Source organism: Chinchilla lanigera, unplaced genomic scaffold (assembly GCF_000276665.1).
Source record: "Chinchilla lanigera isolate Chin_1 unplaced genomic scaffold, ChiLan1.0 scaffold00056, whole genome shotgun sequence".
NCBI classification, from domain to species: Eukaryota; Metazoa; Chordata; class Mammalia; order Rodentia; family Chinchillidae; genus Chinchilla; species Chinchilla lanigera.
In genome coordinates this window covers 15803345-15827040 of record NW_004955457.1, presented here as the reverse complement: position 1 = coordinate 15827040, position 23696 = coordinate 15803345, and the positions used below count along the sequence as shown (strand labels likewise).

Genomic DNA, 23696 nt, shown 5'->3' with positions numbered 1-23696 from the left:
AAAACGTTTTTGTGGACAAAGAAAAGAGGAAAGGGAGAGAGTAGGGGAGAAAGAGACAGGGAGGACAACCACACCTTAAACTTGTTTACTAGAAGACAACTAGGTCTGGCCTGACAGCTTGCAATTCTCCTAGTCCTCCTGAAACAAAGGGAGATCGATGCAACTCTCCTGCCTTCCCACCCACGAGTAAACCCACTTTCTCAGTAATCATTGAATGTCTACAAAGTATTTCTTAAAACTTCAAGTGAGTTTAGATGGTTCTTTTAGCAACTCTTCTGCTGAGCAACTGCAGCTTCCAGCAGCTCCTGTGTTCCACAGCTGCCACTGAACTGTTTCAAAAGGAGCAGCAATGAGTTTAAAAGGTAATTAAGCTGGAATTAAATACATCTTTAATGGACTATTTTATTTCTTGCAAGACTGTGCTAATCTTCCAACAAAATATAAAAATCAACATTCACATAAAATGCATAAGTACTCAGCACAGAAATGAAGTTATGCATCCCAAACACAAGAAATTCTTCTTATTCTTATCCTTCTTTTTTTTGTTGTTCTTTTCAGATAGAAACTCAACAACACAGAGATCTGCCCTGGGGAAGAGAGAAGAGCGAGTGATAGATAAACTCTCAGATTAGAGTAAAATTTCCCCAGATTCATCTGTTAAAACCTGTACAATAATATTTATATTTAACTCATTGTTTAAAAAAGAAAACTCTTCAGGTACTGTTTTCTCAAATTCAGTTAAAATGCAATTGTTGGGAAGGTGGGTACAGGAAGGGTATTTTCTTTAACTTTCCTCAGAAAATCTGCTACCAGAAATTTTTTTCCCTTTTTGTGGGCGACATCTGCTCCCTTAGGCACGTTTCTCGATGCTTGGTGTGCTTACAAGAACAGCGCCTTGCCAGGGGGTTTATAAATCAATCAATAGGGAGTCTATATTCATAAAAGCCTCTGATCTCATTACACCTACTCCTGGTTCCCTCCTCCAAAAAGTTGAATCTGTGGGCCAGGAATTCCAAGCGTGGCCCTGCCGGCAAGGAGCCCTGCGACAGCGGCGACAGCGGCGGGGTTGTCCATGGATTAGGATGTGGATTGCAGGACAGACCTTTGTTCAGTCGCCTTCACCGCGCCAGGGAATGGGGGCAGGGTTGTCTTCTTTTGGGATCACCCTGAATTTTTACAGACTCGCCTTAAAAGGACTGCCGCTCTCCACAGCATTCATTTATGAGGCTCTTCAGAAATATTAGGACTTTTAAGACACTTTTTCCCCCATTAATTTTTTTTTTTTTTTTTGCTATGCTCTTAAAAGGATCCCCAGGCTTCAGCATCTCATCGGATGAGGATGGGGGTGCGAGAAAGCAGGTCCGAGACAAGAAAATTCTCTTTCTAATCACAGGATCCGGGTTTTCCAGTATATTTCTAAAAATTAAATTTATCATCAACATTAAAGCTTAGGAACTGGCAGGAAATTGAGACAAGCCTTGTGCTGTACACAGCTTTCCGTAGGTCTCACCAATCTGAGTTCTGTGTCAGGAGAATAAAGAATTGGGGCCTTGGGAATTTTAAAAGTTGTTTTAAAAATAAAAATGAAAAATAACCTAGAGAGGGAAAGGCAGGGGTAACAGGTGGGGAACAGGGAAGGGAGACAGCCTTTATCCCGAAGGGGTGCGGGCCTCGGGTCCAGGCTGGGTCACCTCTGGGTACAGGGAGATGGGCAGCCGAGCTGTTCCGTTACCTCCAGCTGCCACTGTGACCCCATCTTGGAGAGGCTGGGCTTCATGCTATAGATTACATTAAAGGTTCCTTTAAGCACTTTAATACACAACTAGCTCAGAAATCATTAAGAGACCTACAGAAGGAGAAAAAAATACCCTCACACTCACCAGGAATAAGTGTTGACGCGCAGCAAAAATCGATTGAGGTGGTGCAAGTAGCAAAGGCCCAGGGGCCGGCGTGGGAGCGGGAGGGGTGAGGGACTCTGGGGACCCCGAGAGCTCTTTCACCGCAGGGGTGGGAGGAAGGAGGTGCAGCCGGGACGGGAGGGCCTGCGGCAAGCGGCCCGAAGAAGGTGCAAATCTTCCTCCTGGAAGCCCAGGAAAGAGCGGAGGTGTTGGAGAAAGGGCCTCTGTGGGTCCCAAGTCTCCGCCCCCAGCCTGCGCCATCGCAGTGGGGCAGTGACAACTCCCCAGACCTCCCTTCCCTTTCCCGCAGATGGATGGGCTTTCCGTGCGGGTTCTCCCGGAGTCACCAGCCCAGGCCGAGGCGCGCTCCTCCCCCAGCCCCCGGGGCCCCACCGGTCCTCTGGGCCCCCAGCAGGTCCCTAAATCCTGCTCCGTGCGCCCTCCCGCCCTGCCCCTATCCAGAGGAGGCGCGGGGCCACGACGTGTGGGCCCGGGTCCCGGAGCCAAAGTCCGCCTGTGGGGACCGCTTTCCTCTCCACTGCGTCCAAGTGAACAACAGGACGAGGCGGCCCTCGTCCAAAGGGCTTCGATCTGCCCCCTCCGGCCGCATGACTCCGCCGCAGGTCGGAGGCAGAGCTTCAAAAAGAGAAAAAGAAAGAAAGTTAATGTGGCTGGGCCCGCTCTCCCTTCGGGACGTTATCTGCAGCCGCCTGGAGTGGCGGCCCCTTCCTCGCAGAACAAAGACTCAGTGTCTGGGCTCCAAAGCCTCTAGGTAGAGTTTCAGTCAGATAAAAGCAACCTAAGCGCAAAAACACAGGTTTTCTCGGCTCCAGAGAAGCAGCGGCTCCTGGCCGCTCCCCTCTCGGATGTGGTGCTGGTACTCAGGCCCTGCGGTGGGGGAGGAGGTGACAAAGATAACAAAAGACCTGGGCACTCCCCCGCCCCCAGACCCTCCTAGCCATGGTGATGGATTCCTTGCAAATAAGTCCTATTTGCTACGATTTGTTATAGGGGAAAAAAAGTAAAAAGCCTCGTTGAAGGAGGAGCGGTGCTCAAAGTTCTTTTAAACACTCTCTGCCGACCTGCTTCCCCAGTTTAGAAGTCAGGGGATAGGAGGTGGGGGCCGGGGCTGTAATTCATCTTGATTTGCTTCATTGTCCTGCAGTTTGCAAACTATAATCCTGTATAATTTCAGGAACAAGCAGGTTTGGAATTAATGGGTCAATATTATTTAAAACAAAACACAGGGAGCGTGACCTTTGCCTCAACTACATATTGCTCGACAAGACTCAGGAAACTCCGTTCTAACCTCTCAAGCCCCGGCTCTTTGAGAAACTGAAGGGCTGTGGTTATTAGAAATGGTCTTTGTTTCTTTTAATGTCTCCAAAGGATTTGGAAATAGTAATGCAATATAACATGAAGAATCTCTCTACTTAACCCTGAAAGATAAACGCGGAGGCCTAAATATTTTGAAATGGAGGTGTTTCCTTGGAAATTTATTATAGATGTATTCTTCCTGAGAGGAATGTATATAAACTCTGCATGTACACATGCAACATATTTCTCCAGAACAATTTAATGGAGCTGCGGTTTCCCCCCTGAAGGAGTAAACTTGAGAGCCACTTCATGCTGGCATACTTGGAAATTTCTTTCACCTTCCTTCTTAGATTCTTTGCTAGCCATAATGGAATTTTCTGGGTTTAACCCAAAGCAAAATCTGAGCAGCAAGACCAGACTTTGCTAGCTTTGTTTTTCCTTCTTCTATGAGTGCCCTCTCCTTTTAGTTTCTGATGAATGGCTATAATTTATTTCTACCAAATTTAAATAAGTACTGCGCCCTGTATGTTTAATGAGGAAGGCAGAGGAAGCTGGTTTGTTTAGGAGGCAGCGACTGAGAACACCCTGGCCAGGTGACAGAGGAGGGGAGAAAGAATCCAGACCAATGTGTATGCAGTATATTTTACTCCCATGAAATAAAACACATTTTTTTCATATCTGCTGAAAAGTAAAACAATAATATTGTACGAAATGTTATACACAGGGTAGGTTGTACAGAGCAGTTTCAGAAACATCATTGCATCCACCAGAGAAACTATTCTAAAACTGATATTCACACATTTTTATAATAATAATATGTTAGAAACATACAGTGTGGCATTTAGTATATACATTCCCTTGCTTGCAAGCGAAAACTTCTAATCGCTTCTGTATAACATGCTTTATTTTAAAGCCTAACCTTTAAAAACACTGTTGTGATATTACTAACAACTGCTTTTATAAAATTAATTTGACATTTCGATATATATACATCCTTTCAGTAATTTTAACGTTAACAATGCTAAACTTAAAAAATAACAAGCTTATAGTAATGTTAAAATGTCATATCCAGTCAAACATTTGTGTGTCCCTGTCCTTGCAACTGCTGGAAATACTCTTCGTGAAAAGTGTCAGACAGCGAGGACATTCCTTTGAAATCAAAGGAGCTCTCTTGAATTCAGTGGTTTCCTTTTCTCCCTATATCTTCCTTTCTTTAGTGCCCACGACCTTCTAGCGCAATTCCCAGTCTTTCCAGAGAGGGTGGCCCCTCCGGGCAGCCGGCAGTCCCAGGACCCCGGCTGCGCAGCTCACACGGGCCGGTCCACCGCGTACTGGCAAGCGCTCAGGTTGGACGCGGGATTTTGCACGCTGGCATAGCCGAAGCTGGAGTGCTGCTTCGCTTTCAGTCTCAGGCTGGCCAGGCTCGAGTTACACGTGTCCCTATAAACGTACGGGGGTGTCGGCGGCGCGTAAGGACAGGCGGGCGTCGGCACCGCGGAATTCAGCGACGGGCTGCTCAGGTTGTTCAAGTTATTCAGGCTATTGAGGCTGGAGCCCGGGACGCCCGTCACTGCCGAGGGCACCATGCTGGACGACATGCTCATGGATGAGATGGAGTTGGGTGGGGAGAACATGCTCTGCGAGGACAGGGGGTTGACGTTCATGGAGTTGAAGAAGGGGAAGCTTTTGGTGGACAGCGAGGCTGAGGTGAGGCCCTTGGCGGCCCAGTTGTTGTAGGAATAGCCTGGGTACATGTCGTCGTAGGGCTGCATCAGCCCGTTGAATTGCGGCCCGAAGCCGTTCTTGCATAGCTCGGCCTGCTGGTTGCGCTCCCGCTTTCTCCATTTGGCCCGGCGATTCTTGAACCAAACCTGGGGACGGGCGGGAAGGGGGTGGGCAAACAGAGGCCACAGCTCAGATTAGTAAACACTTGGTCATGGAAAACACCAGGAGGCCGCCTCCACGACACACGCTCTTGGGAGGGCCCGCGCACCTCACCACCCCACCCGGCGTCTAGCAGCCGGCACCTGCCCACACCTCACTCGCGGCAGGACTGGGTTACCCACCCCGACCTCAGTCAAGGGCCAGGGACCCTGCCAGGCAGGCCTGAAAGCTGCACCACAAACCCCAGTCAAGCGCCCAGAGGCCTGTGGGTAGCTCGATCGCCAAGCCAGATCTCCTTGGGGTCCAAGAACACTTACTGTAAAATAAACCAGGGTCAGCCAGCTCTCCGCCCAACCCAGCCTGGACCACCTCGGAAACTTGTTTCCATTCCAAACCCACAGGCCTGGACAGGGGCTGTGAGGGCACCGGGGAACCTGCTCTGTCTGCTACTCACTCCTGCCTCCTCTCCTGGACCTCCACCCCTGTCCCGCTGCAGGCGCCCTTCCAAGGTCGAGACGCAACACCCCTCCTCACCTAAAAAAACAATGCAATAAAACGCAAAAAACCACCTGCTAATCTGCTCCTTGAACGGCGCGAGCTTGGTGTGCAAAACTCCGGGACCCAGAAGAGGCGAGTCTACACCCGGCCTGACCTCCCTCCTCTGCCCACCTTGGGCCCAGCTCCGGCGCAGCCCAGTGCGGGGGCTCTGGCTTTGCAGGCGTCCCCTAGGCCTGCCAGCTCCCACCCGCGTCGGGTGGCCCCACCGCAACCCCACTCCCAATCCACATCACGCCGCCGTCTGGGCTTTTGTGTATTGGAGAGAGGCCTGGCCCGCGTTGTCGGAGCTGACAACAGCGATGTTTCACATTACACATCTCCGCCAGGCCCAGACGCCTAATCCGTTTTTTTTCCTTTTTCTTTTCATTCTGGACGTACTTTTCACCCTCCTTCCTCTCTGGACCCGGCTACTATAAAAAGCGCGCCCGGCTCGCACTCCGCTGCACCGCAGCCCCAGGAAGGCAAGGCAGCGGCTGCACATGGCAGGAAAGCGCGGCTCTGCGGGCGGCCGGAGGAGGACCTGGAGGAGCTGCACAGAAGAGGGGAGGGGATGGGAGGGCTTTCCGAAGATTCCACGAAATCCAAATTGTGTTTTCATTTTAATTACTTGCCATTTCTACCCTAGGCCTTCTAGACTTTGCCCCGAGAGAAGCCTACGTGCAAGGCCCGTTCCCTGATGCTCCAGAAGGCTAATGAGAGACTGACCCTGCACAACCACGCGGCCCAGCCGGGCGCACGCTCCGGGCAGTTAAACTAAAACCACTTCGAGCTCCTCTGGCTCTTTATCAACCAGCTCCACTCACACCCCGCGCAAGTGCCACCCGGAGAGTCCATTTCCTCTGCTTTGGAGCTGATTTTGTTTTTTATTCTTTTCGTCTTTAGTGGTATCTAATGTTTTGGTTTTTATCTCTTTGCTCTAACTGGGAACTTCATCTTTTACACCCAGAAGAGGTTGTTTTGTTTGTTTGTTTGTTTTTTCTCTAAACAGCAAAGCCTCTGGATGCTTCTTGGTTCTGTTTTCTTTTGCTTCCAGAATCCTAACAATTTTGAAATTTTCCATCGACCAGCATAAATCAGGATGTCTCTATTGGGTAATTTAAACTCTTTTTTTTTTTTTTTTTTTTTTTTGCCAATCTATAAAGTTCAGATTTGCTACAAAGTTAAGGTAAGCGCTTCTTTTTTTTATAAACCTATGATTATAGTTAGGAGGGGTTATCAATCTTCAAAGAGTTCAACTCCTGAGAGAAGATAAATAAACCAAACTTAAAAGCCTTCTATTTTTTTTTCCTTCTTCTAAGAAAACGAGCAGAATAATTGCTGTGTATTAAAGCTTGACTTGCAGAGATCACAAATCAGGGGCAAGGGTGTAAGAGAGCTCTGAATGCCCGCCCCCTCAAAAGAAAAAACACCCGGAAAAGACCGTAGGGCACTCAGTGGAGAGAAAAGGCTGGGCCAGGCCGGCGCGCAGGCTCTCCAGGGAGGGCAAAACCTTGGTGTCTCTGGCGGGTTTTCCTTGTTAAAGGCCCACAGGTTGGAGCCTGCTCGCGGCTCCCGGCCGGCAGGAATGTTATTAGCGCTAGTCTGGTGACTGCAAGCGGGGAACACAATGCCCTTTGCAGAAGAATGCCCACGTGGCCCAGCCCAGGAGGGCGCGGGTTGGGCGCGGGCCCGGCAGCTCGGGGCGCCTGTGCCCGGAAGGGAGCGCGGTACAGGAGGGAAAGGAGCTCAGGCTTCTAACCACGGCGGCCCGCCGCGAGGCCTCCGCTTAGTGGACCTGCTCCCCATCAGCGTCCCAGGGCCAGCGCTGCCCTCCACTGTGCCCTGGTCTTCCGGGCCTGCAGCTCCACCTCGCCCTCTGGCTCTTACCCTTACTCGGGCTTCCGTGAGGTTGGTCCACACTGCGATCTCTTCGCGGGTGGACATGTCTGGGTAGCGGTTCCTTTGGAAAGTGGCTTCCAGCTCCTGCAGCTGCTGGCTGGTAAAGTGAGTCCGCTGCCGACGCTGCCTCTTCTTCTTGGACGGGTCCTCGGCGCCCACGTCCTCATTCTTGCCCTGTTGGCTTTTATCTTTCTCTGCAGAGGAAACACACAAGCGTTTGGGTCGGTCTGCAAATCCCCGAGCCCCCCGCTCCGCCCCTGCTGGATTGGGCGAGAGGGACGAGGGGTCGGCTAGGAGCCGGCGGGCGAGTGTGTGCGCTGCAGCTCCGCGCCGCAGGGAGCGCTGCTCCCGAGTGTGCAGGGGAAGTGTGAGAAGTGTGGGTGCGCGCCCCGTCCCCGCCCCTCCCCCGCGCTGCACATTTTATTTACATGTTTATCTCACACGGGCGGCACGCTCTTTTTTATAGCCGGTGCTTTCAAGTATATTTACACACCTCCGCGCTGACACACCAACTCTCCCGGGACACGCACACGCGCGTTTCACAGACTCCCCACGAGGAAAGCTCAGATTTCAACAAGGTTTGGGAAAGTAGATTTGGCTAGGCACCCAAGCTCGCCAGGAGAAAATGCCTCTTTTCCGAGAGCGTTTCTGAGTGGTTGCGGAAATACTTTTTCTAAAGATCGTAGCTCCTCGCGAGCTGAAAGTGGAGGGTAGAGTAGGGCTGAGGTGGGGAGGCCTGGGGACGTCCTAGAATCGGGATGCTGGGACTCCGGAGTCTCAGGAAACACATTCAGGCCAAGGTAGGAACGGGAGGAGCGGGGGTGTTCAAGGGAGAACGAAAGGGACTAGGTCCTCGCACGCCGGCTCCCAGAAGTCCCGCGGGCAGCTCGCAGGACGACAACTCCCACCACGCCTCCCCAGGAGGGGCCACTTCCTCGGCCGGGCTGGACCTGGTGGCACGGGCCGCCGCGCTCGAGAGTCCGCCGGGCAGCGCGGCGCCTTACCTGCAGCCTCCGGGCTGGAGGTGTCAGAGATGGTGTGCACCTCCAGTCGGTGCTTGGAAGAGTCCAGGGAGCGGGGCTGGCCTGGAGCCAGCAGCGAAGCCATTGCTAAGGATTGGGGATGGTGACAGGAGGACGACGCAGAGGCGGCCGACAGCTTGGTCCCGGCTGCTCGGTGCTCCAAGTGCAGAGGGCCTTTCATGCAGTTCATGGACGAGGGAGCGCGCCGCCCTCCGAGTCCCCGCGGCCGCCGCTGGGCGTCGTGGGTCGCACGCTCCGGGCACAGAGTTGCCCCGCGGTGGCCGCTGCAGGAGGAATACGGGGACGCAACCCCCGCCGAGTTCCGGAGCCAAGTCACCCCCTCTGCTCCGGGAGGCTCCAGCGGGAGAGTCCGGAGGCCGAAAGTCAGCGAGCAAACGGAGGCATGGGGATGTGGGCAGGCGGCACCGCGAGCAGCGTCTTTAGGGAGAGGGCGTCCAGGCTCCAAAAGTGAAACAAGAATGGGCAAGACCCCCTTCTTCCCTCCCTCCCTGTACCCCTCCAATAAGGAAAGCTAACGCGGCGCGCTCCGCCCGCCCCGCGAGCGAGCAGCCTGACAGCGAGCGCCAAGACTGACAGGGACAGGTAGCTGGTGTCCGATCCCCGGCGGCGGCGGCGGCGCGGGCCGAGCGCACCCCAAGTGCACCCGAGCTCACCCGAGCGCACCCGCGCAGCGCGCCGCGCGCCGGCGAGCCGGGGCCGGGGCTGCCGCAGCTCAGCGCCAGGCACCCGGGCAGACGACGGACAAGCTCTGCGGCTCCGCGCTTCCCCGTCCGCCCAGCATCTTAAAACCAGAGGCGGGCTTCCCGGTGGCGAAACGTCACTCCGCCGCGGCCCTCCCCGGCCCTCCGCGCCTCCGCCTCCTCCGGACCCTCGGCGGGAGGGAGTGACGCGGCCCCGCACCAATCACGGCGCCCTGGCCGCGGCGAGGGCTGTCCCGCGTGCGCCTATCAGCGGCGTGGGACGGGTTGACGCGCGCCGGGCCCACCCGGGCCACACAGGCGCGCTCCCGGGAACTGTACTCCGCCGGGCCGCAGGCGATCGGCTTTAGCCTGGACCCGGAGGTGGGGAGATGGCTGGGAATCGGTGGCTTGGGAGAAAGGGTCAAGAAAGCCTAGGGGGAAAGGTACAAGGTTCAACCAGACAGCCCCCCCTTTTGTGTCCGTCTCTACATCATTTCCAATCGCGACCCCTCCCGCCTCGTGCAGAAAAGGGACAGGCAACCTGAAACTATAAAATATTAAAACCACCAGCAAATCACCTTTCCGATCTTAAATTTTCTAAACTGCCTGTCAGGTGAATGCTGTGCCAATCTGAAGCAGCTTTACTTTAATTGCAAAGAAGATAGAGCCTGGAAAGGGAGACTAATAAATTAGAAATCGCGAAGAAAATGGACCCGTCAAAAGAAAATTACCTTGACTTTAAACGAACAACTGCGTGGTGGTTCACTCTGGATTTATACAAGAATAAAAAGTCGCCTCAAATCACGTCCTCTGTAATGCTTATTAGTCCCCAGACAGAACACACACAATAGAATAGAAACCCTAACCCAGCGTTTTCAGAACGCTGAAAGCTTATCCATTCTACTTAACGTTGATTAAGACACATATCCTAGATCTTTCAAATTCCTTGTACACTGTATTAAGCTCGTCCTAACCCGAGAGAGCCACGCTTTAAATTCGATTCTCTTGTTTACTTTATTATCAATCAGATTCAAATCCATAAAGCCGCAGAATCAACAACCTTGAGCTAATTATATATAAAATATGCTTTAATGTATTTCCATACAATTAAGAATGTTGCCAAATAACCAATTTCAAGGATAATTTTTAACAGTCATTTTCTTTTCCTGGGAGTCAAGGCTGTCTTGAATCATTAAAGTACAAGCAGGCAGAAGCAGCAGTGTGTGAGCTGAGGCCAATGCTCAGCCAGGAAAGGCAAAGCCTCATTCACTATGTAAAGCAAACCAAAACAAAAATCATCTTTGGGGTCCTCAACTCTTTACAGCACTACTCCTAAGGCAATTTAATTTCCAAAGAAATTTCAAAAAGAAATCCAAACACTCAATTTTTGAAAGCCCTTTCGCAGCCTGGAGATGTTGCTCAGTGGTAAAGCTCTTTCCTACCATGTCTGAGGCCCTAAGCTCAAGCAACAGCACTAGGGGGGAAAAGAAAGAAAAAAAGAAAGTCCTTTGTTCCCCAGTTTAGATCTGCCAGAGAACACAAAGTAATCTCCTTGGAGTTTTGCGCTGCGATTGTTTTATTGTGGAGTTAGTGTTATCCTCCCCGAATGTGTATTTGTTTGACATTACAGTCAATGATTTGCAACACCAGTATGAGGTATCTTCAGAAAACTCCCTCCTCGTCCTTGTTCACAAGATTGGGAAACCTATTCAGTCTGGGACTGAGCAGACCAGCAGACAAGCAAGCGACAGATCCGGACTCTCCTTCGTCCCACCCCCCACCCATCAGCAATTCTCCCATTTGAAATTCACTTGAAAGCAGTCCAAGAAACTGGTCCCTTCCCACCAGTACTGTCCCCCTCTAAGAAGAAATTAGCTACTAGGGGAACTTTCTTCATAGTCAGGCTTGAATCAGCATTCCTGGTTTTAACCTTTTATTCTGCTTCTCACCTCATTCCACACATACACACATGCCTGCTCGGAGCAGAACCACCCCACGCGACAGGTCTACATTAACTGAGGCTCTCACATCCAGCTATATTAGGTCCTGCAATCTTATCACTAAATTACACATATTACACCAGCAGCCTGTTGGTAAAGAAGGTTAAATTAATTTACATTCTGCTCATTATCTGGTGCTTAAATGACACATTTTATCCCTGAGATTTGGCGAGAATCTCCTTTCCAGACCCCACAGTGTTCCACTGAAGACAATGCTCTTACATTTGTAGTGGTTTTTAATCTGATAAGACTCTAATTTGCTTAAGTCTTTTAAATAAGGGTTTTAGATGTTTCTAGCCATTTTCTTATTGAATTTTCTCTAATTCCACCTAAGATCATAAAGTATATGTTTAAAGTGAATATTTTCTCCCTTTGCACTGCCAGCCAATGACCTATACCTAAGTCAATATGAATCCAGCTCTTTTCTGCCCAATGTGTTTACTATTTATATTCCAGTTTCTTCCTTTAAACCTCAGCATAGCTGTGGGCCCCTCCATACCATGCCCCTTAAAACTTCACTTTGTGAAGAGACTCCATCATTTCAAAAAATGAAAAATCCTCCACTGTACTGAGCAAACTCTCTTCCTTCCTTCAAGATTCAAACTCTGGAGCCACAGAATGTTTTTAGAGGCTTGTGGGGTGTTTTTCACAACTTCTTATTCTGGAAAGCTGAGAAGCTTTGCAGAGCCATATAGATTTCTAAGTCCATCTCTCATTAAACCCACAGACTTTGGGTTTAAGCTCGGGTAGCTCTGCGCTTCTGATGGAACTTTCATCATGGCAAATACACACACATGAAGGACCCCAATGAGCCTCCAAAGTGGGTGCCACCTCACGGATAAGCAACAGCTCCACACAGTGCAAAGTGTGGGAGATGTTGGAATTGCCAGGGATCTGCAAGTAGCCAAGAAAGCCTAAAAATATAAGGAATGTTAAATTGTGTGGATATGCTGAATCAAGAGGACAGTACAAGAATTATGTAAAGAACACTCATTAAAAACAAAGTCATATACAGTGCATGTGTGTATGCATATTTATCTGTATTACACACATGCATGCTATATATACACATATGTATACTATATACATGTGTATAGTGCATGTGTACATATATAGATAAGTATAATACATTATACTATATATAAAACATATACACTGATATATATATATATATATATATATATATATATATATATATCCCCAGATCTCTAAACAATGAACTCAAAACAAGGTTTTTCTTTGCATTTTTTCCATCTGGAGGGAGGTCCAACCCTCTGCTAATCTCTTAATCACTTTAACACTCTGAACATCCTCGACTGCGTGACACTCTTTCCTGACCCAACAGGATCCCTCCGAGAGTGGCAGGAGAGTGAGAAGTGTAGAAAGGGAAAAGGTTGCATGTGGTGGAGATCAAGAAATGCTTTTCAAGGAGAATGCCATGGTGGGGAGCAGGACTAGAGACTTAATCTACATAAGCCCTGCACATGGGATAGGCACACAGATAGAGAAGGGGCGGGAAAGCAAGATATCTTATGTATATTATGAATTCCGCACTACTGTGACTTCTGACTGGATGGGCTCTAGAAATCACCAAGATTTCAGCTTCCCTCGTACAAGCTTTCGGTCCAGAAAAAGCCAAGGAGGCTCTGCTGCACTGGTCTCCAAGCAGGGCAGGGAGAGGAAGCCCAGGGCAGGATTGAGCCTTTGAGTTCAGGAGACATCCGGGGTCATCTCAGCTGGGTTTTCTTTCCAGCTCTTTCAAAGAAAGACCCTCCAGGAGGAAAATGTGACATGGGGTCAGGAGTGTTGTGAGCTGTATTTGCCACCGATTACCAGTCTTAAAGTCTTATTTAATTTCACACTGTTTAGTGTGAGCTGCACAAACTCCCTCAGGCCTTGGCGGTGAGCAGTCGGGCAGGGCGGCCAGGCCCCTTTTCCTACTTATGGCCCAGTGTCGGCCAGGGTCCAACCACGCGATCCCCGAATTTTGGTAAGGCAGTGTCCCTGAGCTCACTTCAAAGATGGCTCAATTAGATATCGCCCTGAGCTGTCAGGCTGAGGGGCGGGAGTCCTGCCCAGCCCAGCCCAGCCCAGCCCAGCCCAGCCCAGGCCAGCCCAGGCCAGCTCAAGGACGAGGCCGCCTGCTCAGCTCACAGCCCTGGACAGGCACTGAGTGCGTGCGTGAGGATGGGAGACAGAGGTCAGATGGAGACCCTGCACCCCACGCTTCAAGAAGTGGCCCTTCCTCTCCTCCTTCTACCGCCAGGTTTTCTCTGCATGCAGCCCAAACTGGAAAGTGTCCCCTCCCCTTACAGCCAGGAAGCTGACCCAGAAATGAAAAGCTTTGCTGAGGCGAAATTTTCCCTTTTCCTAGGTGAGATTTTGAAAAAAGGGGGGATTCTTTTCAGAATCAGAACTCTGTAGATGTACTGGGTCATCTGCACCAGATATCACCGGATCTCTGAAAATGACACCCATTTCTGACGCACAAGCTCTAGTTGAGTAAACTCTAGAAGTTTGGGATGGATAACTGGGGAGGGGTCCTGGTGAGAGGTACCCACCCCAGTGAGCACCCAGAGAGGATTTGAAGGGAAGATTTTGAAGTTCCTGAACCAACGTTGTGCCTATTACTTCCCCACACACTCGAGTGTGAGGGCAGTAGGTTTACTGGGCGCTCATTTAATCTTTAGCAAGCAACTATTAAGGAATTATTTAAAATAAAAAGATGGTACAGTGTACCTGTATTAGGGATACAGGGGAGGGAGGGAGGAAGGGATGGAGAGAAAGACACAGAAAGAGCCAAAATGAATTTGAGATTAAACATATCCAGGCTTGGAGACAAAGACATGGCAAGGAGCTAACTGCAGTCACTTAAAAAACAATTAAATTAAAACACTCTTCTCTTTTTGTCTTTTCAGCTCATGTTCATCCTCCCTTAAATTTTTTTTTTCTCACTCTTCTTTCTTTTCTGTTTTCTCTCTTCCAGACATGCTGGTAGCTAACATTCAGCATTAGTTGTCATGGTGACCATAAATCACATAAATCCAAAAATACCCACCTATAATCTGAGATGAAGCTTTTATTTCCCTAGCGAAATAATATTTTAAAAGCTGTCAGCTGACAAAAAAAGAGAACCCACCTCATTGTAGTAACCCAAGTAATATATTACTTCTAAAGGTTTAAATTAAAATGTCAGCTTGTTAAAAACATGCTGGGAGAAACGCAGGCACTCTTCATGTCAGAGCCTCGCGAGGAAGTTGACGCCCTCACCCCCAAGGTTCACACACACACACACACACACACACACGCACATGCACACACACACATGTACACCCTATTTCCATTCTTTTCTTCCCTCTGCTCCCAATTACCTTGCTCTTCACAGATTCTCAGCACTGGATTGTAAAATAAAGGAGTTGCTAAATAAATCAAGAAGGAGCATGGTCTACTGCTAAGCCTTTTGGGAACCTTGGGTGTTGCTCAGGGGTTGTTAGTTACCAGTTGCCTCCCCAAGTAAAAATAGGGACTTGGGGGACAGAGATGCAGGAAGGGCCATACTGGGCAGGAATCTTGAGAGAGTCAAAGAGAAAGAGAAAGATTGGAGGGAGAGACAGGATAGGTAGCAAGGTGCAGTGGCCAAGTCTAGCCCAGAAATGGTAGGTATAGGCTCTCCCCTCTGCCTTTTTCCCTGGGAGAGGAAAACTTTCCCAGTTGGAGACCCTGGGGAGGGGCGTGTGGCCACAGTTGGGCCTTTTGTCTTCTACCTTGGGCTTGTTGTCTTTTGCCTATCTTGGATTACTGGGTATTCGCCTAGATGAAGAGCCATTAATTACCCATTCAGTCAATATTAGGAAGACGACAAAGCTTTTTACATAGGATTAAGAAGACATCAGATTGTTCCATTAGTATATTCCTGCTCACGAATAAGCTTTCGTTATACATTTCCTTTTCCCCGGAGTCACTCTAACAACTGCTGCATATATTAACAGCGGGCGGTGCCGAGTAACAGCCGAACCAGCTTTCAGAAACTTTGAACGCATAAGGGTCAGTATGAAGGAACTCGACCTGTAAAGACACTTGCCCAGGACCCAGGGGGCTGCTCACCTTTGGACAATTGGTACCGTTTCCTCTGGCTGGTGCTTGGACCAATAAGCTGCAGAATTGGTAGGGGCGGCGGTGAGGGTGGTGTTGGGGTGGAGAAAGGAAAAGGGAAACACTGCCCAGCTCTCCTGCCCTCTTGTTTTTTTCCTTATGCCACCTTCAGCAAGCACCTGTCCCTTGCCCCTTACGCGGTGTAAGCTCTCAGTGTTGACTTTTTTTTTTTCTTCCTGATGTGGCTCAGGCTGGGTTTGTCATACCATGTACCACCATTTTGCATTTTGCTAAACATGATCTGGGTTGATATTGATAATATTTGTGTTAGCTTTAAAGTTGTTTCTTTAAGGGGAAAGAACACTCGATTATTTGCTTTCAGTGGGTACACTGCGAGCCCACACGGCATGTGCTGGGCAAACATTTGTGGATTGAGTGAGTTGGGGTACGGGGAGCATCAGTGACGGTCAAGAGAGCCAGAATCAAGCCCTGTCCTCTGAAAGAGACTGGGACTGAGCTGTCACCTGGTGAGAAGGCACGAGGCCTGGGGGACCTTCTCCCAGGGCCAGGGAGTCTACTCACACCAGGTGTTTGGGTCCAGCACTTTGAGCACAGCCTTCCGTGAGCAATTTAAAAACTAATGGTTTTGCTGGTGGAAGCTGCAGGAAGTACCTGACCCTTTTCCCAAGGCAAAGCCAGGCTTTTCAGCCCCGAGTGGTAACCCCAGAAACTTTCTAAGTCACTGAGGGAAATACGGAAGTCTATCCTCCATGTGAAGGTCAAGGTTGTGTAGAGAGTTCCACAAAATGGGGGCTCCTTTCAGGATCCCCAAAGTGAGAGGGCAAAAGGGGTCTCTGCCTTCCCAGGCTGGTCTCCGGGGAGACCTTCCTTCCTTCCTTTTGGGCTAAGGTGTGACTTAACCCACCCCCATGTCCAGCCACTTCTCTCAGGCTCCTGACTTTCGAGGGGTTAAGCTGCCCTCAAGCTCCCGCCTGTCTGGGCTGAGCTGGGCTTGGGGTCCCCCTAATGGGTAGGAATCAGAAAGGATGCAGGGCCGGGTCTCTCCAAGTCACCCCTGCCTATTCAGAGGCGTCAGGTCTTCAAGGCGCCTATTTCTGGAGAAAGAGGAGGGCAGTGCCAATGATATAACATTAAGACTTTTAAAAAAATCGCATGCCATTGTAAGCATTGTTTAAAGCAAAGGAAAACTAAAAACTACGGAAAACAAATCCTTCTGTTTTAAAAGCTGGTGTGGCCTGGAAATTTTCACATTCTGTAAATCACCTTATGTATGCAGGCAAGGGGACTTTAGCAGCCTTCTTTCATTGATGCCTACTCATGTGTTACCTTTTTTTTTTTTGGTCTACCAGTTCTCTGAAAGCCAATAAAATCAAGATTTTCAGCATTTCTTCCCATCACATGCCTCTTCTTAATTAGTAGCATTAAACATGTTTGGGCAGCAATTTTTTCTCTTCGGTCCAAAAGGTAGAAAACAGATCGACAGGCAGGGTAGGGAAAGAACCTTTGCCGTGCACAAAAATAATTGGAGCCTGAACGTAATGCTTAAGAAAACAATTGTTCATTATTACTAGTTGTGTGCGAGTGTGTGTGTGTGTGTGTGTGTGTGAGTGTGTGTATGTCTGTGTGCGTGCTAATTATCAAAAAGAAATGCCCAGGGGCTCCCTCGGACCTCGAGGACCAGGATTCCCCGTCTCAGGCAATTCCTGGTCACTTAGGACCACCTAGACTCCGCCTGCGAAGGGTCCTGCCCCTTTCGCTGGCACCGAAGCCACCCGAGGTTGAGGAAACCCAGGGTAGGGTGGTTGAGAGGAGGAGGTAGAGGGGAAGACCGACTGAGTCTCCGAGGTTCCTAGCGGTGCCGACTCAGGCCTCCAGATACTCTGAGACCTGCCCGCCCCAGGCAAAGATGCGCGAGGCCGGGGCTCCCCTGGTCCGGCGCCGGAGCCGAGCTGCGCCTGCCCCAAGCACTCTCCTCGGACTCATCGCTACCCTTGATTTTTAACCATTTCCCAAACATTCTCCGGTCTAATAATTTATTTTTACGACCGATTATCAAACAGAAGAAGAATTTAACACAGTCCTAATGACAGAAATCAGCCGACATTATCTCTGCATTGCCCCTATTTAACCCGATGGGGTTAATCCCGCACAAGTGAGCGTTTAACCGGCCCAGCAGGACACTCGAGATAGTGCAGCGTTGGGGGCCGGGGTGGGGGAGGCATCGTTGCAGACGTTTTATTCCAACAAATCATGCTTTTACGCTCAGATACACAGGGAAGCCCCAATGTAGGCCCTTTGTTTTCTTCTTGCTAACACGGGTTGTTTACTTGGCGGGCCTCCCAATCGCTCCCCTCTGGCACACATTACATTTGTGGCCTTACTTTTTAATCCGGAAGGAGGGGTTAGGGGCCGAGGCAGTGGGGGCTTTATCTCTTCACACTATCAAAGGTCAACAACCTCCTAAAGCTGGGCACTTATTTATTACCAAGCCTGGAAAACCTGGAGAGCACAGCGAACAGTAAATTTTAGTTTTTCGTGTATTACAAAAAATTCTCTCTCCTCCGCCATCATTTACACTGGCGCCCGCCGCGCACGCACACTACTAAAGGACAAGTTTCAATCCAGCCAAGGCCTGTGCAGTGGGTTGGAGACGTGTTAACTTTTGACACAAGCCTATAGACTTTGCTCGGCGTTGCCCCTTTCTTCGTCCAGGGAGCAACCAGACAGTCCGGCAATCACAAACCCCGAGGCCTGGTCCCGCGAAGCAAGCAGGCGCTTGTCGACCGGCGCGCACGGTGCTGCCCTCGGGCTGGGCTCCCGGCCTGTGCTCAGACCCCGCCACGGAGGGCAGCCTACGACGGCGCGCGTTCCCGGCGCTCACCTCCCGAGATCCACACCGCGCCCACAGCCCAGGTGGGACTTGTCCGAGAGCCTCGGGCACGAGGTGGGCCCTGGTGGGACTGGGCGCAGTGGGACATGGCTAGCGACAGAGGTCGCTGTTGGACCACTTTTGCAAGCCAGCTCGAGGAGACGAAGTGAGCTGGGGCGCGCGCGGGGGATCAGACCACAGGGAGAGAGGGGGAGAGCCGTTGGGTCTCCAGAGTGCAGTATAATTTGGGGAGAGGAATTAACTTGCTCGGGACGGCTGCTGCCCGTCCCACCCAGAGGCCAAGTGTCTAAGTTCAAGCAGCAGCGGCGCCTGGTCTGGCAGCCTCGCCTGCTGGAGCCGCCTCACCCGAGGCCCTGAGTCCCCGAGGCGGCTGCCCAGCGCGCGGCCTTCGCTTCCCTCCCGGCCTTATTATTGGCGCCGGCCTGCCGCCGCGGGAAAAGCTTGCTGCTGGCCGCCTCTTTTAGGTTCTCTGGAGAGTCGGTGAACTCGACCTTTTTGATTTCGGAGTCTTTGGAGAAGAGACATTCAACGGCCGCCGGCTGCACGCCTGGGCCGAGCGCGAAACCACCCCACGTGCAAGAGGGACCACGGGGACCACTGTGGAAAGGAGCCCGGGGCCGGGGCGGGGAGCGAGGCAGGAACGGGAGAAAGAGGGACAAAGAGCAGGACGCAGTTAGAGGTGAATGCAGACCGCACTCCCACCCTGCGGACCCTGGCCAGCGCAGCGCAGCGCAGGGCAGCGCACTCTCTGGATGCTCGGTGGCTGCTGGGGGCTCCAGCCCGGTGCAGGGTCAGGGCCTTGCCCCTTCTCCCTTGGCCACGACTCCCGGACCTCCCCCGAGGCGCAGGCCGCGGTTGTGCTCGATCTGACTTCTTCCCTGCCTAGGAAAGCTCCCCTCGCCAGGCCTGCCCTCTCAGCGGGTGCCCTCTCGCTGCCCTGGCGCGGTGCGCTCCCCGGCCCTGGGGCTTGGGCTGCAGAAGCGAGCTCTTACCTAATTGCACACACGCCGACACTAGTTTTCGGCAGTTGGTCTCCATTCCCCGTTACCTGCAAAACACAAGCGAAGAAGAACTGTGAAGAGCAGCGGCCGTCGAACGCGCAGGGCGCAGCCGAGGCTACTTGGGGAGAGGTCAATGCAACTCTAGCTGTTTGGCGCTTGCTGGGTACCGGCTGCAGGCCTCTTTCTTCGAGCTGACAGCCTCTAGTTGCCCGCTAGCACTCGCAGTCCAACCTCCCGTCCAGGACCTCTGAGTCTTATGAAGAGTTGCAGCCAAGGGGCCCAGCCAGGAGCTGGAGCTGATGAGGAGACCAGAGTGATCTGGCCAGGCCGTGGGGCCACGTTCGGGGTGTGTGTGTTGGGGAGCAACATTAAACAGATACACAATTAGGGGGTGGGTGGAGACAACGCTCCTCTTTGGAAAGGCCATCCTCCAACAGTGTCTGTCTCTTCGTTAAAGCTCTGCAAACATTTGCGGAACGTCAAAGCCACCTTGCCTGCACAGGCAGCACCTCGCGTTCTCGGTGAATTGGAAAGGAAGGCGCAATCCACCTAGGATGCTTCGGGCAAGAGCGGATTTCGGGCCTCTCCACTGGCAGGAGCCGCTTTTCCATATTTAGTCACACTTTTCCCTGGAGATACTCATCCAGCCATCTATTTACCCTAAAGTATGATTTAAGATCGTAGAGGAGAGAGACTGGGTGGACCGAGGGAGGCAGGAGAGCTGGAGCGAGCGTTCCTAGAGGGCTCGCTGCCTTTCTGCCGCGCACGGACCAAGAGGCCGGGGAGATCTGCGCCCCGTTCTTTCCTTTCCCCTCCCAGGCAAGCCAAATCTTTCAAATTTCCAACCACAGCTCAGCAAGCGCTTCACGCTTGGCCCCCTTTCTTGCCACAGGCAAACCGGGAGAGGTGGGTGGCGGAGCGGGGTGGGGGTGTCCCCATTCCAGTGGGCATAGGAACTGGAGCTGTTTCAGTGACAAGGAAAGAAAGAAGGTCCCGGGCTGCCCAGCCTCCTTCGATCTCAGTTCCTGCGAGTCTGCAGTGCGAGCCCGGGTCTGCCGGACTGGGCCCACTGGCCTGGGGACCCTGAGGAGGGTGGGTGTGTGGGTGGGTGTGGGTGTGGGGGAGTGAGCTGTGCACCCCGTTTTGGCCTGAGTCTCTGTTTCCTGTGCTCACTCTCCTGGAGCCAGTCCAGCTCCAGGGGCCTCTGGCCAAGATTGCTACCTAAAGGAGAGGCTGCCCTGTGCTGTGCAGCGGCTGGGGAGCTAAAGGTGGGAACAGAACGCCAGGCGGGTCCCTGGCCAGCTAGCGAGTGCCCAGGCGGGACTCTGCCGGTCCTCTTGGGCCCAGGGGCCCAGAAGTAGCAGTTTGGCGGCTCCAGATTTAGTGATTCTGCAGTAAAATCACAGGATTAGTCCCTGATTGAGATGTCTGTTCGTGAGATATTACAAAATTCATTATCACAGCTTTCTACTAACTCGATATGAAGTAACACAGATGGGATTTTATTAGTCCAGACTTCAAATGTTTACTTATGATAATTTCAGGGGAAATTTGCATGTCATCATCATTTTGATAATCTTTTTTTTTATATGTCTGAACTGGCTGAATTATTAGCTGGTAGCCAGAGCACTGTACATGGTAACTGTGAAGTTTTTTGTTTTTTAAAAGGGGTAAGAAATACAAAAGAAAAAGATCTGGTCTGGGGTGTTCAGTCAGTCGGTTATACATTCCCCCCACCCCACCCGATGCTCTAGTGCTCAAGCCTGAAAGAAGCAAACACAAAACAAATCTTGAAGAACTCATAGGTCTCCACTCTTCGGGACTGAAAAGAAGGTCAAGGTGTGTTCCTTAGCTCACTCCTAGTCCTCCTTGTGACTTTGGGATTGTTTTGCAGTCAGAATGAGCTCTGAGACCTGCATTTTATGGTTCTTACAATGGCTAGGCCTACTAGACAGATTCAATCTAAATAACCGTGAAAGATAATTTTTAGAGAGACCTCCAGTTCCTGCCGGCTGATTCTTAAACTTGCCCCGTCAAGACAAGTCTTATGTGACAAATTTTTCTGCCAGTCTTTGGGATTGTTTTCTGCGACTAATCTCACAAACTGAGGTGGGGCTTTTCCTGATGGGAATCTCTGCTCACCCCAAAAGTTCAGGTCCTGTTTGGAATGTATATGCCAGGCGATGTTGTTTTGGCTAACTTGTGTTGTCACTGCGCTAAAAAGCACTACACTGAGCTTAGCGCACGCAAAACCACACTGGCAAGGCAGACAGGCAAACCTTAAGAAATAGAACAGTTTCCCTAAAGATAGTTTTTGATGGCGGACACAAGAATCAAATTTGAGAAAAATACAGTTCTCACAATTTTAAATCCTTTTACATTTCTTCCTTTCTATTTACTTTGTTACCCTGTAACACATGCTTTAACGAAAAGTTTAGGAATAAATAGCAAAACCATATGTTTTAAATAAGCTAAATTGGTGTGATTAGCCAGTAAATTAATTTGCAGTGGGCAATTATTTAAGGAAATTAAAATATTACTCAATGCAGTTCTGTATATTTCTATGTGTAAGCCTTCTTTTAAACTAGTATCAACACCATAGGAGCAGCTGGAGATAAATATGCTTAACTTAAGGGATAAAATGCCCAAATAATTAAAATGTAGTTTTGCTCAGGGAAAGTAAAACATTCCATAAAAGAAATAACATTTAATTTTTGCAGAAAGGCTTGGTTTTTTATATTTTATGCTTATTTCGTGATACATCAACAAAACCCCTCAGTTTATTTTGCTTATGTGCTTTGTTTCTTTGACATTACTGCCATTTGAATTTTAGATGGATTTCCTCCAAAATACTATTTACTGTGCTAAAAGCATCTTTAGTTCTGGTTAATGGTCTAAAAGAATGCAAGGACTGTCTCTAAATCAATTTTTCATAAAAATATTTTAGAATGTATACATTCCTGTAATTTGAATTCATAAAAGTTTCTCTCTAGTTATTTTAATAAGACATAATATTTGCACAAAAGAGAGGAAAAAACCCAGCATCCTATGTTAGTCTCATTTCTAAATTGCTTAGGAAAGTAAAGTGATTAAATTGAAATAAAAAGAACGCAATTCTCAGGGTTAGAATCGCATTCCCCCCTCCCTTGTCGGTTGGAAAATGGTTCTCTCCGCCCCATCCATTTAAAATGTACCTCCTGAAGTGCAAGATTGGAGTTGACCGGTGATCAATTTAAAGGATTTATAATCCAAGTAATTGTGCGAGCTTGGCATCTAGGCCTGGCTCCCAGGTAATTCGCTGAGCCTGAGAGGTCACTAACTGCCAGTAAAAATGGAATCTCTTTTTCCAACGGGTAATAATGGGACGGGGCTAATCTTCCAGTAGCTGAAACTTTGTCCCGGGCCCTTTATCTTGAGAACGCTAATCCTCGATCCGAGGATTTGTCCCTGCCGGGTTGGCACGGAGATTTCAGGGGAGATACCTCGTTTTGGATGCCAGCCGCGGTCTGGCTTCCCTACAGGACTTCCGCACCCCGTGGACTGTAAGGACGCAAGGAACAGGGTTTTCTTTGCAAGATCTGTTCGCCAACTGCGTTACCTCGGGGGAGACGCAGCCCGAGAGCCACAAATCACCCACAGCGAAGATTCTCCAAAGTGGAACAAATTTGCAGACTCGCATTATCTCACATCCCTGCGGGAGAGACGGCCTCCACTTACCAGCTACCGGAGAAGCGGCTGCCTCCGCGTCCCACGCTTGCTTCCCGGGCGGCTTCCAGCAAGGAGGCGAGGACCGGCTGGGCTGCAGCGCGAGCACCCCGAGGCCGGGCCTAGGCGCACGCGGGCTCCGCGGGCCAAGCGTGCTGCGTCGGCGGGCGCGGGGCCTCGAGCTCTAGCGGCGGCAGGCAGCTTCTCCCCGCGCCTCTGCGGCTTCGTCGCCCGATCTCGCCCTCTCTCTCCCCTCCCTCCCTCTCATCCCTCTCTCTTCTCAGCTCCGACTCCGAGTGGGGAGTGACGTGACGTCAGCAGAGATTCCGCCAAACTCCACTGCGGTCGGCGCGGCGGGCTGCCCGGAGCGAGCGCGGCCGGGAGCGAGCGCGGGGAGCGGCAGGGACGACGCGGCCGGGAGGGACAGGGCGGGCGGCCGGACGAGCGGACCCGAGGGAGCCGGGAGGGAGCAGCACCCCGAGCCGGCAGACTGCGCTCAGACGCAGCTAGCGCGCAGCACGCGCCCCCACGGCGGCGGGGGCCGGGAGGGAGGATGGGATCGAGCTGAGAAAGGAATCTGCGCCAGCCCGGGAGCCCTAATAAATCAGAGGGGGAGGGCCCGGGCGTGGGCAGACCGAAACCTACTCCTGGGACCAAATCGGGAAGGCTCGGGAGGAAAGGCCCGGGAAAGTGGCCCACGAAATGGAACAAAGGACCCAGTACCCGAGT

At 51.0% G+C, this 23696-nt stretch overlaps 2 protein-coding genes across 3 annotated transcripts; both read right to left on the bottom strand.

Annotated features, from left to right (window-relative positions):
- Window positions 1–377: 377 nt before the first annotated feature.
- Window positions 378–2307, bottom strand: LOC102022569 (neural Wiskott-Aldrich syndrome protein-like). The gene is made up of 2 exons (XM_005397108.2): window positions 1881–2307; window positions 378–587 (listed from the first exon to the last, which is right to left on the bottom strand). Exons 1-2 carry the CDS (start codon window positions 2157–2159, stop codon window positions 567–569), a joined length of 300 nt encoding a protein of 99 aa, XP_005397165.1. The 5' UTR covers window positions 2160–2307; the 3' UTR covers window positions 378–566.
- A 1540-nt stretch (window positions 2308–3847) lies between these two features.
- Window positions 3848–23548, bottom strand: Pitx2 (paired-like homeodomain 2). 2 transcript variants are annotated; one of them, XM_005397107.2, is made up of 4 exons: window positions 22980–23548; window positions 19254–19309; window positions 7524–7729; window positions 3848–5086 (listed from the first exon to the last, which is right to left on the bottom strand). In XM_005397107.2, exons 2-4 carry the CDS (start codon window positions 19297–19299, stop codon window positions 4523–4525), a joined length of 816 nt encoding a protein of 271 aa, XP_005397164.1. In that variant the 5' UTR covers window positions 19300–19309; window positions 22980–23548; the 3' UTR covers window positions 3848–4522. The 2 variants fall into 2 exon arrangements, with proteins under 2 accessions (XP_005397164.1, XP_005397163.1); XM_005397106.2 differs by lacking the exons at window positions 19254–19309; window positions 22980–23548 and adding an exon at window positions 8540–9455.
- Window positions 23549–23696: the final 148 nt, after the last annotated feature.

What these genes read in the sequence shown, in the direction of transcription:
- LOC102022569 (XM_005397108.2), bottom strand. Translation starts at nt 2,159, where the DNA reads ATGGCGCAGGCTGGGGGCGGAGACTTGGGACCCACAGAGGCCCTTTCT. An exon ending in CGCGTCAACACTTATTCCTG is followed by an intron (nt 588 to 1,880) that starts GTGAGTGTGAGG and finishes TCTCTTCCCCAG; the next exon opens with GGCAGATCTCTGTGTTGTTG.
- Pitx2 (XM_005397106.2), bottom strand. Translation starts at nt 8,747, where the DNA reads ATGAACTGCATGAAAGGCCCTCTGCACTTGGAGCACCGAGCAGCCGGG. An exon ending in CTCCAGCCCGGAGGCTGCAG is followed by an intron (nt 7,730 to 8,539) that starts GTAAGGCGCCGC and finishes TTTCCTCTGCAG; the next exon opens with AGAAAGATAAAAGCCAACAG. An exon ending in TCACGGAAGCCCGAGTAAGG is followed by an intron (nt 5,087 to 7,523) that starts GTAAGAGCCAGA and finishes GCCCGTCCCCAG; the next exon opens with GTTTGGTTCAAGAATCGCCG.